Here is a 19,669-nt window from a genome sequence, read left to right as displayed (position 1 = left end):
ACACGGATACTGCTCAATTTGCAGCATCAAGTAGATCAATATCAAAGCAGTTTGGTACGCAAACTTTTTTTAATTGTCAACTTCTGCAACAAGCAGAATGGAGTGGAGACCACTACAGGTGCTCTCATTATCTGAACACACAGGATGAGTAACTGTCTTCTGTGGGGTGTGAGAGGCTGATGGGTGTGCTATTGTTCAGGTCTGAGCCAAGTGAGGGGCCGGTTGCAGCACAAGACCCAGGCAGCCGAGCTCAGATCATTAGAGGAGCTCTCTGTGTCTGGGTCACACAGGTGTTGAGACCCGCCATCTCATTTCCTGCCACAAAACGAGACAACCAATCAATAAAGCAGCAGAGCAACTTCTCGAGAAAGCCACAGTGGTGAGAGAGAGAGTGTGAGCATGCACACGCTCTCACACACACACACACACACACACACACACACACACACACACACACACACACACACACACACACACACACACGGTCTCTGTGACTTTGTATTTACAGTAAGACTTGGAAATGTTCCTTCCTTTCCCCTAATGACAGACGCTCTGCTGAGACAGCTGCATGCACATGTACTCACACAGGTACACACACAAACACACAATCTGACAGGTGCTGCATTGTTATGGCATGTCCAACTCTGGCAGCTTGTTTTCCCTCAGACCTCTCACCCTGTTTGATGACTCAGAGACGGGGAGATGAAAGGAGAGGCAGGGACAAGGGGGAGGAGAAGAAGTGCACTCTGACAAGAGGGGGTTGAGGGCCTGAGATAATTTGGGCATAAAAGAAAGTTAAGTAAATCATATCATTAATGCTATGTTAAGAGATTGTGTTGACCTCTGTTTGTCTGTCTGCATATGCAAGTGTGCGTGTATGTGTCTGGCCTTTGTCCCACAAAAGCAGGTGGCAGCAATGACGTCCATCTCCTTCCCAGCAGCATGCATGCACACACACACACACACACACACTTTCTCTCTGCCGCTCTGTGCTCTCTGGTGTCAGTCCCACTAGATTCTATCGTGCTTGAAATTCACTCATCATATCGGGTGGCCTCACTGTGCCGCTTGCTGACACAAGTGCGTACACACATGCAAAGACACCCACAGACACACGCACGCACGCATGAAGGAACACAGCGCGGTCTGGACTGACTTGATTATACAAGCAGAGCAGCTCAACCTGACAGAGGAACAAGCACCAAAAAAGAAGGACAAAAAAGAATTTAAAAGGCTTATTTGCCCGTGTTGTATAAGCATGTTTCATCTTCCCACTCTCGCCTACCCTCACCCACTCAGGTTAGATCCAATAGCTATTGCCAGGCCTCTATATCCTGCAACACAAACATCCCTGTGTGGAGGAATATTGCAGTCAAGTTCTTTTTCATAATCTCTTCCCTCTACACCCACACATGCACATAGTGAGGGGGTGAGCGGGAGACAGGGGTAAAAATGAAAGCTGGTAAAGGAAAATGAAAAAAGAAGAGGTGAGGGGGGGGGGGGGGGGGGTGTGGAGAGGAAGAGAGAGAGAGAGAGTGAGATAGAAGTGCTCATGAGAGCCAGGAGGTAGTTGTTATAGTAACTGAATCTCTATACCTGTCAATCAGAGCTATTTCTGGCATCTCGCTTCTATGGAGAAAACAGAATCCTCATATCCAGGCAGGGCCAGAGAGCGGTTCCACTGAGGCAAAATTATCAGCCAACGCACATGCACTGATACTGGCAACTTGTAAGCTGATAGACTTATCAAATTAACACCATGAATGATATTTTAGCACTATGTGATTCTTAGTAAAAAATTTAAAAAAGATTCTCACATCTTTTACTTCACAGTGCACTTTAAGGAAGACACAAAGGAGAAAGACAGTCTGCACACTGTGCTGCACCGAAGAAGCACTAAACGATCATTGTTTTCAATTAAAACAAAAAACAATAAACTGCTTCTCAAGATGAAATAAAGCACCCCCTCATTGACACCATGTTTCTAATTCGTTCATTTCAGTTGATTTTAAACCAGATGATATTTAACTATATCAATTAACGTACTGAAAGTGGATTGTTTGAATTTTCTTTTATCCCCAAAACAACTGTCAATATTTAGTCAGTTTGGTATGGATTTCTTTTTAATTTTCATAGCCATTTTAAGGATTATTAAATAATTAATTAAACCACTGATACATACTAGCTTACCATAACCATGTCAACCATGTATCTTTACCCACTGCTTTAAAATAATGTGAAATATCAGAACTGCTTATACATTAGCATTACTTTTAGCGAGAGCCAACTATCTCAGCCATTTAGCCATATTTGTAGCAAACATTAACAATTACAGATTTTTAGTCAGTAGCTAAAATGATTAACCTCATGCTAACTGTTCCAACTGTTTATTACTTTTAGCTTAGCTGCCTATTTCCACAAGGTATTCATTATTTTTATCTATCCCAACTATTTAACGTTCCCCACTGCTTTCATTATTATGGCTAACTAGGTAACAAACACTATACATTACTTTTAAATGGCTGATGTTAGCTGAACAGGTTCTTCATTCATTTGAGTTAGTTAGGTTTGTTATCTTGAAGAGTCATTTGAACGGATTATTCTTTATTTTTGGTTGACATTAAATATTACATCATTTCAACTGCAACACCAAGCAGTTAGTGTAAGGTATTTCAATCACAAGTTATATTTTTAAATAAATTGTGCTAATGTACTTCACAATCTTTCCAATTACCATCTGGCAGATGTAGAAGTAGCACCTGCAGTAACGTTAATCTTACCAGTGACTCATTGTGTGAGAGAATATGCTTACTTAATAGACGACTTCTGTGTAATTATCAACATCAAAGCCAAAGAAAACCCTCAATTCAGCTCTATAGCGGACAAACACATGGCGAGGAGGAGAGAAATGAGTGGGGGAGTAAGAATAGTGTGCTGGGTTTGGGGGCCATTAGGCAGAAGGTAATTAATACCTGTCACCGTAGTGCTCTGTTCGCTGCCTTTTCAGACCAATTAAAATATGACACTCCTCTTGTGGAGAACGTCTTGTTAAAATTAAGCGCCTGAGACGCAGAGACACCTTTGATAAACACATCCAGCGCTACAATTGGCTTTGGCAGCAACGGCATGCTGTATAGATAGATAAGGAGCAACACGGCTCTGTGTGTGTGTGTGTGTGTGTGTGTGTGTGTGTGTGTGTGTGTGGGTTGTTGTCACCTCCAGTAAGAGATGCGAACTGCTACATCTGATTAAAAGTGCGTTTCCTTCCTCGTGAGTTTTCCTCTCAAACACACACACACACGCTGGAGAATGACGTGATGTTATGAGACGCTGACCAGCGATCCGAGGCTTGGTCCAGCAAGGACAGGCGAATGGTAAGCAAGTGCTGGCGAGCCAGTGGAGAGGGGAAATAAATGGAGGGTCGAGCAGCTGAGGATATAAAAAGACAGGTGGTATACAGAAGAGGCTTAGAAGCAAAGGGGCATATAATGAAGAGAGTCTGAGAGGAAGGGAAACAAAGGATGGGAGCGCGCTGGGGGAAAGGGAAGTGAAATATGGTGGGTTTACGAGCAGATAGGAACTCGAGAAGACAGATTAGACGGAAAGAATAGAGGAGAAAATGGAGAGAGGTGGACTGATGGATGCAGGCAGGAGACCAGCAGCTCTCTGCCAACATCTCCATGCATCCTTCCAGACACCACACTGTGCTGCCATCTGCCACACACACACACACACACACACACACACACACACACACACACACACACACACACACACACACACACACACACACACACACACACACACACACACACACACACACACACACACACACACACACACACACACACACACACACACACACACACACACACACACACACACACACACACACACACACACACACACACACACACACACACACACACACACACACACACACACACACACACACACACACACACACACACACAATTAGCGTCTCCTGACACTGAATACATATCTGGGGATGAAATCTGTGGAGAAATCACCTGCGGGGAAATATGATTGGATGAGATCACGACCTCATTGGAGCATAATTTGCATGTCATCTAAATGGGATCTGATCCCAACTCTCAGGAGGTCAAAGGGCATCTGATTCGTCTGCCGACACAATTGAAAGGAGAGGCAATGCCAGACGAACCGGCGCTCAGCTGCTGCTCCCTTTGTGAGTGACAGGACTGCCCTCTTCTGGCTGCTTTACAAATCTCCAGTTTGATAAAAAAACACAATCAAAACGTCCAACATATAGAGACGGACACATTCTGGCTGGCTGTTGATGTTTTTAATCACATTAGAGCTGAGGAATAAAAATAAACACAAAGAGCATGAGAGTGCAGCACACAGAGTGTTTCGGTTAACCACATACAGAGTCTTATTTATACATATATTTATACAATAGAGGCCATTTCTCCCTTGTGTATAGCGTCTGATTGTAACACAGAAATATACCGACATTCCCTGGGTGAGAGAGATAAATAGCAAAAGAAAAAGAGAGCAGAACTCTCAACAGTCATCATCTACATTAGAAAACCTACAGGCCATTCGTTTTTATAGGTTTATACATCAGCAAGGCATCAGTATTCATTACAAAAATAGGAATATAGTGGATATATAATCACTGGGGGTTGATTGAGTGGGTGGGGGGTGAGGATGTGGCTGTGCCCTTCCATCAGTGGCATGACTAGCAATGACCACCCATCCGCCCACCCAACACATACACCCAAACCAGGAAACGAAGAGCCATCCTCGGATTCTGTGCACCTCCATTCGCGTTGTACAGCAGACATTGGAAACCAGTAAGGGTTTAAAATAAACAGTTAACAAAAACCATTAGAAAATGAGTATGTTTAAAAAGAAAAAGACCTTACAGGTAAAAGAGGGGGTTAGTGCATTGATGAAAGTTGAGATAGTTTAGGAAAAGTGCAGTCAGAAGCCAGAAAACATGAGCTAGGATAGAAAAAAAGGGGGCGGTGTCAAAATGAGAAGTGGCAAAGTAATAAAGGATTTTACAGAGAAGTGCAAAGCAGCTCTTATGGTCGTCTCTCACGAAGGTTTCTATAGCTGCTGTTGAAAACAAAACATGAGCGGGGAGCTAACGGTGTTATTGCTGGGGGTATTTTCTATTTGGTGTTAACTGGTGAGATAAGGAATGAGAGGACAGAGAGGGGCGTTATTGCTGAGGGTAGTAGGGCTGCTGCTGAGGTGGTTGCTGGGGGTACCCAGGGTAGGGCTGTCCAGGAGGAGGGGCTGCTGGGTAGCCCGCTTGTCCTGGAGTCTGCTGATAGGCCATGTAGGGCATGTTGTACTGTCCGTAAGCATAGGGATTATAGCCAGGCATCTGGAAGTACCTGCATGGTCATCACAACAGAGAAAACAGAGTTAAACAAATAGTTCAAAGTTTAGGGAAACAAGGAATTGTGTTAATTTAGTAGTTTTAGAGTTGCTAGCCTTTCCCTCCTGCTTCCAGTCTTTAAATAAGCTAACAGGCTGCTGGCTACAGCTACCCAACTGTTCAGAGACATGAGTTGTTAGTCCAAGAGGTCAATTGATTTAGATTGGACAAAAGACTTGCTGTAAATAAGAAGGAGCAGAACATCATGTTCTCCGGGATGAGGGTCAGTTTGTACTTAGAAATCTGGACGCTGTGATTGGAACTCACCCTGGATAGCCTTGATAGTTGGGGTAAGGCGGTCCCTGGGCCTGGGTTGGTGCGGCCAAAGGTGGTGGATTGCTGTTGGGAGGGCCAGTTGGTGGTGCATTGATGGGAGGGGTGAAGGCTGCTTGAGGGGTGATGCTCGGCGGAGGAGGCCTGGCTGGGGGCAGAGGCTTCGCCTGGGGTTGTTGAGATTGCTGGGTCCAGCAAGTGGAGAGAAAGAAGACAGATCAATATGGTATCCGCTGCGATGGTATTTAACATTTGGCTTTGTGTGCGTTTGTTTGTCCGAGTTGCTGCTTACAAAAACGGTCCTGGGTGCAGGGGTTGGGCCACCAGCAGAGACAGCTGGGTTGCTCTGATATGCAGGAACGTTGAAGGATGGAGCGCTGGGCTCGCGGGCGATGCTCTGCTGCAGGTCCCTGAAGCAAGAATTCAAGCGTCAAACGGTGACCGTGGTGAATGTTTCCCTAATATTCATGCATTTATCAGCTCTCATTTACTGAAAGAGCTTTAAACTAATGCTACAAACTAGACTACAAACAAATACATATGTAACTCCCTGGACAGCTGATGCAACTACCACACACATCAATCAAATACACAAAAAACAGAAAAGTACATACTTAAGTAATTCATCTCGCTCTGTCTTGCGAGCAAAAACGATGTCGCTGCATTTGTTCTGGAACTTAAGCAGGATTTCTGTCAAGTCGTTGTAGAACTGAGGAGGAGGAAACAAAAGAGGACACACATAAATCACCTGCTTTGCAAACCACCTTGACCTAAAAAACTAATAAAAGCTACAAAATTTGCATTACTGCAGTACAGTGCACCGTTGCAGAGACATGTGTGCCGGTGTGTTGTGCTGAGTGAGTGAGTACCTTGGTGCCTTCGCGAAGGTTGTTGCTGATCTCAACGTAGCTGTCGTGGGCTGAAGCCAGCTTCTTCAGGACCTCCTCTCTCTGGTTGGCTTCCGTGTTGGACTGCTTCAGACTGCTGAACTCCTGGTGGGAGGTCTGGAAGGAGATCACAGATTGAGACTGGGAACACCTCTCAGAACAAAAGTAGATTTAAGAACAACAGACTATCCATTTTCTCTCCACACACTGTGGGACTTTGCCATTGAGAGGGTAAACTGGGTTTTACTCACTCTTTGGAAGGAATCTGCACTGCTAGGTAACGCTTCATTGATTCCATTTACAGCATTCACGGAACATACCAAAAATCTACAGAGACTGTGTGTGCGTGTCTGTTTTGTATACCTGCACTTGTCCCAGCAGCTCTTCCTGCGTGCGGAGGGTGGCCTGTACCCGCTGGTTGTAGGCGCTGTACAACTGGTCGAGCTGAGAGAGTGACAGCTGCTCCTCATTGATGGCCCCGTCTTGGGAGAGCGCCATCAGGAAGCTGGTAGACATGTCAAAGGTCACAGCCTTGATCTCTCCCTCCAGGGTCTCCCTTTCCTTCTTCATCTCATCCAACTGGGCGAGCTGGGAGCGCAGCACGTTCACTACCTGGAAGTGGATGGACACAGTGAAGGAAGTTATGCACGTACAGCTTGACTTCTTCATTACTTTCAGAGGTCTGTCCTACATCGATCCCTGACCTCTCGCCCGTATGATGACTGCAATGTACGGTAGTTTTTTTACTTTGCCGTGAACACAGTGTAGCTGTGGAGACTTCTAGCACTTCTTACTTGCACTTTCCCAGTTTTGCTTGCTTAGTTATTTAAAGTTCCCCAGTGACACACAATGCAAAGTCAGCAAACAAAATGACAAATGGAGCTAGTGTGGGGAGAAGGGCCGTGCCATAAAGCACACAATGTCCACTGGGTGTTTCTATGTTTACGTGGAACACAACATTCCTTAGGATGAGGTGGCACGTCGTACGCTCAAAAACAAACCATAACAATACAAAGCTCGACATCATCGGTCTTCAAACAAACAAACAAACAAACATCAGTGCAAGCCGACAGACCTCGTTGCCCTGCAGTGTCTTGGTCGGGTTGGCGGAGGGGATGGCAGCATTGAGCTCGTTCTCTGGTTTACACAGCAGGGCGATCATGTCACAGTGGGTGGTGTAGCGGTCCCTCACCACCTGGTCCGCTTGCACGGCCTTGTCCAAGATGTTGCGGAAGTTAGCTCCCTCTGGTAGAGAGAAGGGAGGGATGGTTCGAAACAACAAGAAAGAAGGAGGAAGGAAAGAGGAAGAGTGTATTGCAATTGTCAACAGTTGATGACAAAGTTCATGAACGAAAACAAGGAGTGTGTGTGTGTGTACCTGCGCGAAGGGGCTTGTAGAGGTCTCCAGACGGGGTTCTGTTCCAGCGCTGGTTGAACTTGGTTCTCAGGTCGCTGTCTGTCGTCTCTTCGTCATCCAGCATCTTCAGAGACTGAAGACACACAGACAATTCCACCTTTATTATTCAGTTTGTCCTTTTTTTGGGCCATGTGTAAATACATATATTTGAGGAGTATTTTAAAAACTATAAAGACCATTATTTCATGTCGGCACCTACTAAGAATGCATTTTATCGATTAATTAATTATTCATGTCTATAAAATGTCAGTAAATAGAAAAAGCACAAGCTCAGAGCGCTCAAAAAATATCTTCAAATTGCTTGTCTATCTGACCAACAGTCCAACATATTAAAATTACAGATATAGAAGAATGAAGAGCAGCAAATATATCTGCATTGTTGACCATTTCCTGTGTTCAATTGTCTTTCCATTAACTGACTGATTAATTAATTGTTTCAGCACTACGTTCATGTATAACAACATCCAGAAATGCTAGTAATAGAAATAAAGCCTACTTTTTGGCCAGCAGAACTATACTTTATGGTAATAGTCTTTGTCAACACAACAGACTACCATTTGGGGGGAAATTAGGACATTATGGGTTTGGACTTTACAACTCTGCCAACAAACTTGGAAGCAGTTTGTGTGTTTTATGTTTTTACTCCCGTCTGTTTATTTGTTTGTCGGCAAGATGTCTTAAAAAATAATAAACTGGTTGGCTGAAGCTGGAGGACAGACAGTCCTTGGCCCAGAGATCAGTGGATTAGATTTCAGGGATGAAGCCAATCTGGGATTTGGGCCATTCGGGATGATTGTGAGTTTTTAGCATTCATGTACTCTTCTGGTAGTGTAGTTAAGATACTTAACAGCATTACATGCGTATGCTTCTTTGTCAGGAAAGCCAAACCACATGACCAGCAAGCGGTTACAAAGGCTCTAAAGGCTAGAAAAGTGCCTGCTTTACTTTTGAAATAAATTGGTGTTTACGGTTAGATCCCTGGTTATGTGATCTGCAAAGTGCAGTTGCATATCTATAATTCAGTGTGTTTATGTGTGTCTGACCTCATCCAGGATCTCTCTGTTGCGGGTCAGAAGCTCAGGCAGGTCTTTGATCAGCTGCTCAATGCTCTGCAGTCCTCCCAGCTGCACGACGGCTCGGGCCTTCTCAGCAATGGATTGTGGGATAGAATCTCCTGACAGGTCCTCTAGAGCAGCTGGCAGGTTTAGGGATGCCAACACCCTGATGGACAGTTATAAAGAATCTGTCAGTTATTAAGGTCTCCACAAACATCAACTTGTGCACCTTACCCTTTGGGCTTGTAGAATATAATAATAATAATAATAATATGCATGGAGACACAAGCACTCATGGACATGGCCACAGGAAGAAAATTCCCCTGCATTGTGACTGACGTGCAGAAGCACAGCAACATGCGGCCGTATAGACACAAGACAGCGTACCCATTGCAGAGATTGGTAGTCTCCCTCATCGTTCCCACCAGTCTGTTAACAGTCTCGGCCTTCCTCTGGGTGTAAACGCTCATGGACTGCTGCACCACCATGGGGACCATCTTCTCAAACAAGTCTAAAAAGATAACATAAACTGCTGATTTAATAAAAAAAAAAAACGCTGCCGTCATAGGGGCGTTTGTAGGATTCAAAGAAAGAGGGGGCTAAGGCCCATGGGGAGTGTCATTTTTGTGAATGTGTGCGCAACTTTTTCTTGGGGCCCCTGATATCCATTGTTTGACAGTTCATAGATTGGTTCAACCAGAGTGTGATTTTGCTCTGTAGTTTTGCTTCATTCAGTATATGATCATAGTGATCATAGGGTCATAGTGATATTTTATGCTCATTTGGACACCATCACTGGTATAAAGATGAACTAGTTCAGTGTCAAATATACCATTCAAGGGGAAAAAATATTATAATAATCTATATTAATGCAAAGGATAGGGAGAAAAAAAAAAAATACAGCTACAGCGTGCGGTCGTTACCTTAGCTAAGCACAAAGACTGGAAATGGGGGGAAACAGCTAGCCTGGCTCTGTCTCAAGATCACAAAATATTGTGTGCAACACCTTTAAAGCTCACTTAATAAAATGTTATACCTCGTTTGTTTAATCTTTACATAAACTCAAGTGTAAAAACGTAAAGTTTGCCGTTGTGCTGGACGTTTATCTTCACACTTGGAAGTGATGAGCGTATATCCCAAAGGTCAAACTGTTCCTTTAAAGTTTCTCATGTTAACTGGATCAAATACTTTGACAAAACATTTCTCTCTTTTACTTAGATAGAGACACAACAGTATCTACAAGTGTGTCAAACTGTTTTTACATTAAAGGAACTGTTTTGATTGTCTTGTGTATTTTACCTGCAAATTTCAGGCTGAGTGGATATGTGATGGTGGTGGCTTTGACGAGGGCTGCCTTGCCAATGTGTTCCAGATCCTTGACCTCGGGTACACGGTCGTGGTAGATAAAGTCATTGTCTTTTTTGGCTGCGACGAGGGCTCGGTTAATCTTCTCACTCAGATCCTTGACGCTCACATATTCGTCGTAACCAGACGCCACCGTCTTCACCAACTCTGCCGAGCGCTGGAGGGATAAACAGATGGTGAGGATCAAATTTGCTCGATGAATACGATTTCTAGTTTTTTATGTGAAACTTCAAGGCATGTACGTCCAGTTTTTGAAGGTGAAATAAGAATTAGAAATCTATGTGAAAGCTGTGCACCTGCAGGCGAGCGATCTCCTCTCCAAAGTGCTTCTTCTGCTTGGATGTGACGCTCTGGTGCAGCTCAGCGTTGGCTTGCATGATGGTGTGCTTGGCCGCCAGCACCGACAGAACTTCCTGAAAATAAAAATACTGACCAGGGAGAGGCAACCACAGAGCAACACGCAGGCACACAAACACACACACATATATATATACATATATATATATATATACACATATATATATATATATATATATATATACACATATATATATATATATATATATACACACACATATATATACATACACATATATATATATATATATATATATATACACATATATATATATATATATATATATATATATATACACATATATATATATATATATATATATATATATATATATGTGTATATATATATATATATATATATGCGTGTATATATACACACATACACGCACAATGGCAATGCAAACCACAAAATAGCACACACACCAGCAAGGTCAAATCACAAATTGCATCACGAAAGCCAATAACAAACGGGCACAGTCAGTCAGAGGTGTGCAAACACAACACACACACGCGCACACACACACACACACACACACACACAATGCCACCACCACGACCACGAGGGATGCAGAAAAAAAGGAAGACAACGAGAGAGAAAACAGAACAGGCCATGAGAGTTTAATCTGTCATCAAAAGCTGCTACACCGCCATTAAACGTCCCACAGCCATATACGGTGTGTGTGTGTGTGTGTATAAGACAGTCTGTGTGTTTGATTTTGTGCACTAAAGGAGACCACATAAATGGATACATTTCCTGGCATTGTTTGCTGGGTCCAAACTGAGCGACATCTTTGTTCTTAACAGGTGAAAACCTACAAGCTCATGTGTGTAGAGCCGTTGTCACGACGAGCTTTATAACAGAGATCATACTGTATGATGACAACTGTGTTGCACCAGCTGTCCATAAATCTATTACTAATGTTGTGTGATAGATTCCTAGAAACTACCAGCTAGTTTCAAAAAAGAGATTTACAAAATGAGGTTGCATCATTAAAACTTAAGGAATGTCTACTATTTGCTAGAAAAGATGTGTTTGCTACAAAACATCTCCAGCACAGTCCAATTAAAAGCAATACAAACTGTAGCATCACAAGCTTTAACACAACATCAAAATGGAAAAGTATTTGGTGTCAAGCAGTTTATCAAACTTAAGCCTAGTTTGCACAAGACAAGTATTATCTGGGGACCTCTAGTCATAAATATGACCCTCAGTTTCCCAGAAAAGTGTTGTTTTGACTAACCAAACAGTTCAAACCCTGTCACACTTCAGAAGCTGAAACTAGGAAATGTTTTTCACTTTTGCTGAAGAAATTACTAAAAAGATCAGTCAATTAATTTTCTGTGAACTAAAAAGTTGATTAATTCAAAAATAATTTCAGCTCCGATATTCACACACGTAGAAATGTATAGTGAAAATATCTCAGTGCAAGTAGTATGTAGTGTACAGCGATAGACAAATACAGAACAGTTACTAATATCCTGTGTTATTTTTCTGAATTGTATTCTATATCATTATTCCACTTTTGGATTGATCCAAATTTGATCAAAATGGACTTTGGGGGTTCACCCTAAGTCGGTTTGCAGCTGTGGACTCAGTGTGCATTTCTGCAGACTTTGCCTGAGGGAATATCCAACAATTCATATCATTTGACATTAAACACAGGGTTACCAGGGAAACCACAGGGCTGTACAAAAAAACACCATTAAAGGATTATGAGCACAGGCTTTTTTTACACACTCTGCAAGAGCCCGGTACATGTTTTGGTGTCGTCCGGTAACGTGCTGTCCCACATTGGGATTTGGGTTCATAAGTAGACTCATTCTGAACTTAGACAGCTGGTGCAAGTTACATATTTCCTGCTTTTCCCTTAACTTTGATTTCCTTAACCTCAAAATATTAAATCTTTAGTGTGAACTTGAGGTTGTGTGTTTGTATGCGTGTTTCAGTCAGATCGTAAATATTTCAGATGCCCATGATTAGATGGTAAGAAACTATTCAGAAATAAAACAAGTCGAACTGCAGATTAGTATTACCCAACCAATCAAGAGTGAAAACAGGAAATGAACCAATGAGAACAGAGAGAAGTTGCAATTTACAAGTCCTCAACACTCTTCAAGTCTATTTTTCAGAAATACGGACATACAAAGCAAGAAGCACAATCAGACAATACACAGGCCAATCCAACCAGAATCCAATCTGTATGCATCTTCACGACACTGAACACATGGCCGACTTACAGCCGTGTCCCTCACATACCTTGGGAAGGTTGTCTTTGTACTGACACTGCTTGCAGGCTTCGCCGTAGAAATCTGCTGCCTGATTGGCCAGCTTTGCAATGACAGCATCTTTCATCTTATCTATGGGGTGAACAAGCCACTTTTAAGAGTACATTATCAGACAAAATACACTCAAGATAATACATTGTGTTCTTGAACACCACAAAAAAAAGTGCATTATTAAAGATGCTATTCATTCAAAGACAGGCACATTTGTGATACCAGTTTTCTGTAAACTTGTTACATATTTCAAGTAAAAGAGTTAAGAAGTGGTTCATATCTATGATACACTTCTAAAACTAGAGACTCAAAACTGGATGGTGTTTCTCTTCACGACAGAAATCACAATGACACAGTGGAAAGGCTTGAAAGTCTCTCCAGCAGTTTATGATGCAACAATCTCCAAGTGAAGACCGAGTGTGTTTTTGGACCCTTGAGGTGCCTGTCCTTTGGTACCTGAGGTGGCTTTGAGGAAGAAGACCTCCTGGGCCTGGGCCAGCATGATGAGTTTCAGGGTTCCCACAGTCTCAGGAGAGATGTCCATGGTGGGCTCCCTGTTGAGCGCTGACAGCACCGTGTCCTTGATGTGACCAAACGCTCCGCTAGCCAGCTGGACAGTGAGACAGACAACGAGAGAGACAGATGAGACACGACTGCCAAGACTTTATTATTAGCAGATCAATCTGGAAAACCTCTCGCATGCTCAAGTATAGAGTTTATTTTGATTTGTGAAACTTTAGTGAAATCTCTGGACCGTGAAATTCACTTGAATTCATTCAAGTGATGTGATGTATTTTATATATATATATATATATATATATATATATATATATATACACACACACACACACACACACACACACACACACACATATACATACATACACACACACATGAATTAAAATGCTTAAAAGACCATACTAATCTTAAATGCAAATTTCCTAAAAGTTGCTTTCAGTTAACATCTGAACAACAACAGAGTTTCTCTGCATAGCCATAACAAAACAGTACAACAGTCATAATTCATAGAGTAATGTTCACCAGGCTTCCTAGAACCAATGAGTACATCCCTGAGTGCGTTAGTCTGCCCACCTGATAAAATTTGGCTGCCGCCTTCAGTCCCTCATCATTGTCCAGGTTTTGCTCTGAGGCGATCTGACTGGCCAAGGCTGCTGCGTTGAACAACACACACGTCTTCTCGTAGCCCAAACTGGCCAAAGCTGCAACACGCACAAAACAAAAAACACAAATTCCTCGTTAGGGTGCCTTTTTGTCATCCACATCATCTGAATCCTTAAAGGCATTCTCGTACAGAGACAACTTGGACTGCAGAATAATATGCTTTAATAGCATACTGGCCAGTTTCAAATTCAGAACACAGGTAAAATGTGGAGACCGAACGTGACATCCATCTTTAATCCGTGTGTGTGTGTGTGTGTGTGTGTGTGTGTGCGTGTGTGTGTGTGTGTGATAAAACCAGTTCGACACACAAAGCCACAGACAGATAGTAAGAGATAGTATGACAGATTCATACTCTTGAAGGCAAAGTCCTACATTGGCTTTAACTCATTCGCAGCATGCACAGATATTTTCCCATGTACACAAATGCAATTAAGGTTGCACTTACCAAGCTTGACTGAGCCACCGAACAGCGATCCTTTATCAAAGGCATCCTTCCAAGTGAAGGTTAAGCAGAGCTGTGGAAACAGAGAGACGCTTTGTGTTCAAGTTCTTCTGTTTGGGACCTAACAATAACCCACGTGTCCGATCGGTTACCTGGTTTTCAGAGAAGGGGAATTTGGGCTCGACAGCACATAGTTGGTCATAGTATCTGGAGAGAGAGAGAAATGGGAGGATTTAAAAACATGTTTTCTTAAAACCCAAACATACCTGCTCTGTTTTCTACAGATATCTCGTCATTGTTTTTATTGGAAATGTTTTTTCAATATTTAAAAAAAAGAGTAGTTAAAGTTGAGTAAAAAAAAAAGGGAGATAAACAGTAAATATGAACAATAAATCATATTTGTGAAACTAGGTTAAAAGGTAGTAACTGACATAACAGCAGATCTGAGGTCTGAGGAAGCTCTGCCATTTTAAAAGACACTTGACAATGAGTCAGGAAGAAATATCAGGACAGGCAAACACACTGCAGTGCGCAAGCAGACACACACAGTCAGTGACGGATCCTCAGCTTTTTGTTTCATCAGTATCCGTGGGTGAAATGTAAATAATCTATTAATAGAAATAACAAAATGCAGAAGGGCCAGTTAAGGAACCCCCGTTACCAGTTTGTTCACCCTGCTTTTCCAGTGCCAGGAAAGGCAAACTTATAAATAAACTACTGGCTTTCTACATCATCCTTTTGTTTCTTACCCAACTAAGTATTTTACCATCTCTTATTAAACCGTACTAAGTATTTCACCTTCTCTTCCGAAACACTCCCAGCAGAACAGCCCCTTACTGCGGATGGCAGAGCACGACCATTCGCTATGTATGCACAGGCAATGGCCTCAATTATCCAGTGGGACAGTTGCTGTTTTGGAAGGGCACAGCCCCTCTTAGGTCCACCATAACAGACAAACAGTTATGTGCAAGCAGGATAGCCTGGTTGAGACACGAATGGCCAGCACCTATGAGGGCCTGTCTGTCGCCCCAGCTACGGACAGGCCCTCATAGTGGCTGCATCCAGAGCTACACCGATGAAGGTTATGCTCTGAGAAGGGCTCAGAGAGCTCTTATCCATGTTCACCGAGGCCCCAAAGGGCCACATGAGAGAAGGCCAGCAGTTTCCTGTGCGGCCTGAAACCGGGATGGCGCACAGATAGGCTCGATGGCACCTTGCCGGCGTTTGAAACGGGTAGGTTGGGCTGGATCCCAACTGGAGGGGGAGGTCAACCTCACCCAACAGGTGTTCCACCTCGGCCAATCTAGCGGCCCTTATTGCGTAAGGCATGATGCCGCAGTTCATACACAGGTTCTCAAGGCCAAGACAAGGAGTGCAAAGGTCATGGTCATCTTTAGGCTGGAGAGGAGCCCTACAGGTCCTACAGCCGGAGAGTTAAATAGCCACAACTCTGGAGGGACTCATCGATGTGGGCTACAAAGTCAGTCTGAGCGGGGGCGCTCTGCAGACTGCAAGAGCGAGGCAGGGAATAGTCACAGAGGGATCGAGGACACTTTCATCACTAGTATGTTACCGGTAATTACTGGTGTCCTAGCAGTAAGCCTAAGCGAGAGAACTCTGCTACTGTGGAAACAGGTCAGAAAACAGTCCGTGTAGTGAGTGGGGAGCGAGGACACTCTTTACTAGGACGGTAGCTGTAATTATTGGTGTCCTACGAGTAAGCTTGAGCGGGAGCACTATACTGTGGAACCAGGATCTCAGGATGACACCACAACTTATACCCGGCTGGGGTCATCTGAGGTTACAGGTGACTTTGTTGTTATTAGGACTCGACCTGCGTGTGTGCGAGATGGAAGATATCCAGTGCTAAGCATCGCCTCTGGCGGTCAGGAAAGATGAAATGGAACTTTTTAAAATCAACACTTGAAATGATGAAGGCACTTGCAAATGAGAGGGTAGCTCTCTCTCTCTCTCTCTCTCTCTCTCTCACACACTAGAGGGGGGAGAGAGAGAGTGTGAGTGAGTGAGTGAGTGAGTGAGTGAGTGAGTGAGTGAGTGAGGTGGGAGGGAGGGAAGAGTGTGAGAGAGAGAAAATTACATTTGTTTTTACAATCAACACTTGAAATGATGAAGGCACTTGCACATCTCTCTCTCTCTCTCTCTCTCTGTCTATGTGTGTGTGTGTGTGTGTGTGTGTGTGTGTGTATATGTGTGGACGGAAGGAAAGAAACTTCTTTCCATCCTTCCTTCTTTATTTCCTTCCTTCTACACTTTCTTTTCTTCCTTCTTTCTTTCCTTTGTGTGGGTGGAAGGAAGGAAGGAAAAAAGCTGGAAAAAAGCTGTCCGTCAGTCAGTCACACACACACACACACGGTCTGCCTATTGGTTAACTAAAGAAGAAAAGAGACAACCTGGTCAAAACAATCTTTACCATGGTGACACAATAGCTCAGCTTTGTAAAGGATAGGGCCCGTTGCCCTGGCTACCTGGCACATGGCTGACAGACGACATGTGCAGAGAGACAAGGAGTGGCGACGCTAGCAGTCAGCAAGGGGTCGACATGCAAGCTTCAACCATGTGGCTAACTAGCCAAGAGCATGCATCTAACCCCAGCTCCTACATCTTACACAGAAAGCATTTAAAAAATCACTGTTCAAAGTTAGTTAGTTAGATCGCCAGATTAAAACAATCTATCTATCTTTTCTCAAAATGTAGCTTCTGTATTGGGATCATTTTTATTTTTAAGTGAGGAACACAAACAACCGGCCCCCTGCAGGTGCATACCTGGGTGAGATGATCTGGCCAAACCCTGTGCATTAAATAACTAATGAGTTAGTTTATTTTTTTAAGTGACACAAAATACAGAAACCAGTATTCCTCTGAGGCAAATTTGTAATTTGTGATATTGGGCTATACAAAATAAACAGAATTGAATTGAATAGTTTGTATAAGGAGCAGGTTAACTTAGTCCGCTGTGGGATTCTGCACGAGTGCTCAATCATCAAATTATTATCAGTCTGTAAACCGGTAATTGAATAAGAGCAAGATAAGTCAGCAGCCATGCCCAGTGAACGGGGAACGGGACACAAAGGAACTTTGTTCAACGAACACAAAACCTTTTCCTGTCAGTACCCCCATGCAAAGTAGTTGCCACCGTGACACTCTTTTGCTCTTTACAACATCTCCTATGTATTATACAGCCGCTATTTAAAAAAAAAAAAGTCTACTGGCAGAGTATATACAGGCCTTCTCTGTCGCTCATGTCTCCATGCGCTGTGTTGCTTCTGAGTCTCGTAGACACACAATTGTTATACTTCATTATATTCACCTGTTTGCCAATATGAAAAGCTGTAATTCTCTCTCCCAGCCACCATGGATGTCTGATCACGTGGCTACCAGTGGACTGAAGGCCTCGGCTGGACTGTATGTCGGCCTGCATGTGACAACTGGCAGGAGAGCTGGCTGAGACTCTCTCTGATGCCGTGTGGATGCATAGCTCCTCACACTCCATCTAAAAATGCCCATGACTTTGAATAGGCCTATGTAGGAATAGATGAGTCTACTTGTGATCTTCTGGGTAATTCACAGGTCCTTTGCTACACTAAACTCAGGAACAGTACGAGTCCATTTATGATCAATCTTCTAATTGGCAGGTGAAGAGGGTTGATTGACGATTAGGTTGAATTATGATGTAGGACAGTTTTATTTGAGCTTTTGGAGGTGAGTGACATGTGTTATACAACTATATGGAGGACTATATATGTGAAGGAAACTTATAGAGTTTAACTTTACTTTAAGTCACTCCCATGAATAAACCAAAGCTTAACTCAGAACTAGCTCGGATGACCTGGCTAATTTCATGTACAGAAACGTGCTACGTGTGAAGGAAACTTGGCATGAATACGAGTGAGTTATTATGGTGAGAAATGCCCCATGGCTCATGAGCCTGACTAACTTTAGCTCCCAGGTTAGCAGCGGTAAGCTAACACACCAGGGTGCGGCGATGACTGGGCTAACTCGGGTGAGACGGTGGATCCGACTGTGAATATATTACGCTGTCGCATTCATCCGTGTGACAAAAGAAGGACTTTGTACCTGAGCAGGATCTCCAGGGAGCTCTCGTGTTTGTCCAGCGGCCTTCCCAGCGCGTTTTTGCGGAGCTTGTTCAACTCCTCCACCGCGCGGATATACTCCCCTTGCTCCTCGCCCGCTGGGTAGGAAGCTGTTATAAATTTAGAAAGTGGTTTTACCAGATCCACCTCGGTTGACTTTTTTAACGGGACTGAAATAAACGTCGCCATTTCGGCCCGTAAAAGCAGTATATTGACTCAGAAAAACAGACGACTGGCGACCAACGAACACAAACAACAGCGGGCGACCCACTTCCTGGTTTCTGACAGGCAACGTCCAGTTACGTCATGCGGAACGGAGAGGCGCACTGCGCAGAAGCGGGATCGTTTTAATGTCCTCTGCTCACAGCACACCGTGGCCGGAATCACCGACGAAGGGGCCCAAGTGCACACATAATCTGTCAGGGCCCTGGTGTGCTGCAAGGGCATCTGATACTCTCCTATAGAAGCCCAAAGTGTTCACATTTTTAGCGACACATAATCCAAAACGTTATACATTTATGAATATAGACAACATATGTAATATAGCCATACAATTGTGAAACAGTTACTTTTTCTTAATGTTCTTACTATAATGATACATTGTTTCATCCGGTTTATCTTTATAATAGCTATGTTTATTGTGGGTAATTTGATTAAATTAAATAAAGGTTTTATTTTAAAATGTCCATGTTTTTTTCAGACGATTATGTTTTTATCTATAGCCTTTAGTAGTATAGTATAGTTATAGTATAGTTATAGTTTTCATTCCCATTAAAAGGACACACCTATATCAGCAGCCAATTGGTCAAATTGAGATATAGTTACATGGCGATCCCCTGTGTGTAGTCAAAGGGATATAATTGATTTT

General features: G+C 43.2%; 1 protein-coding gene across 2 annotated transcripts; it reads right to left on the bottom strand.

Moving 5' to 3' along the window:
- Nucleotides 1-4,305: 4,305 nt before the first annotated feature.
- Nucleotides 4,306-19,098, bottom strand: pdcd6ip (programmed cell death 6 interacting protein). Of its 2 annotated transcripts, none has more exons than XM_034544770.1 (18): nucleotides 18,785-19,098; nucleotides 14,842-14,896; nucleotides 14,693-14,762; nucleotides 14,158-14,285; nucleotides 13,522-13,675; nucleotides 13,046-13,146; nucleotides 10,728-10,859; nucleotides 10,366-10,588; nucleotides 9,454-9,577; nucleotides 9,055-9,232; nucleotides 7,973-8,084; nucleotides 7,670-7,839; nucleotides 6,958-7,206; nucleotides 6,577-6,711; nucleotides 6,322-6,416; nucleotides 6,000-6,117; nucleotides 5,702-5,892; nucleotides 4,306-5,390 (listed from the first exon to the last, which is right to left on the bottom strand). In XM_034544770.1, exons 1-18 carry the CDS (start codon nucleotides 18,988-18,990, stop codon nucleotides 5,213-5,215), a joined length of 2,619 nt encoding a protein of 872 aa, XP_034400661.1. In that variant the 5' UTR covers nucleotides 18,991-19,098; the 3' UTR covers nucleotides 4,306-5,212. The 2 variants fall into 2 exon arrangements, with proteins under 2 accessions (XP_034400661.1, XP_034400662.1); XM_034544771.1 differs by having other exon boundaries at nucleotides 10,728-10,844.
- Between the last annotated feature and the right edge of the window lie 571 nt (nucleotides 19,099-19,669).

This window comes from Cyclopterus lumpus, chromosome 11 (genome assembly GCF_009769545.1).
Source record: "Cyclopterus lumpus isolate fCycLum1 chromosome 11, fCycLum1.pri, whole genome shotgun sequence".
Lineage (NCBI taxonomy): Eukaryota > Metazoa > Chordata > Actinopteri > Perciformes > Cyclopteridae > Cyclopterus > Cyclopterus lumpus.
This window is presented reverse-complemented; position numbering and strand designations above follow the sequence as displayed.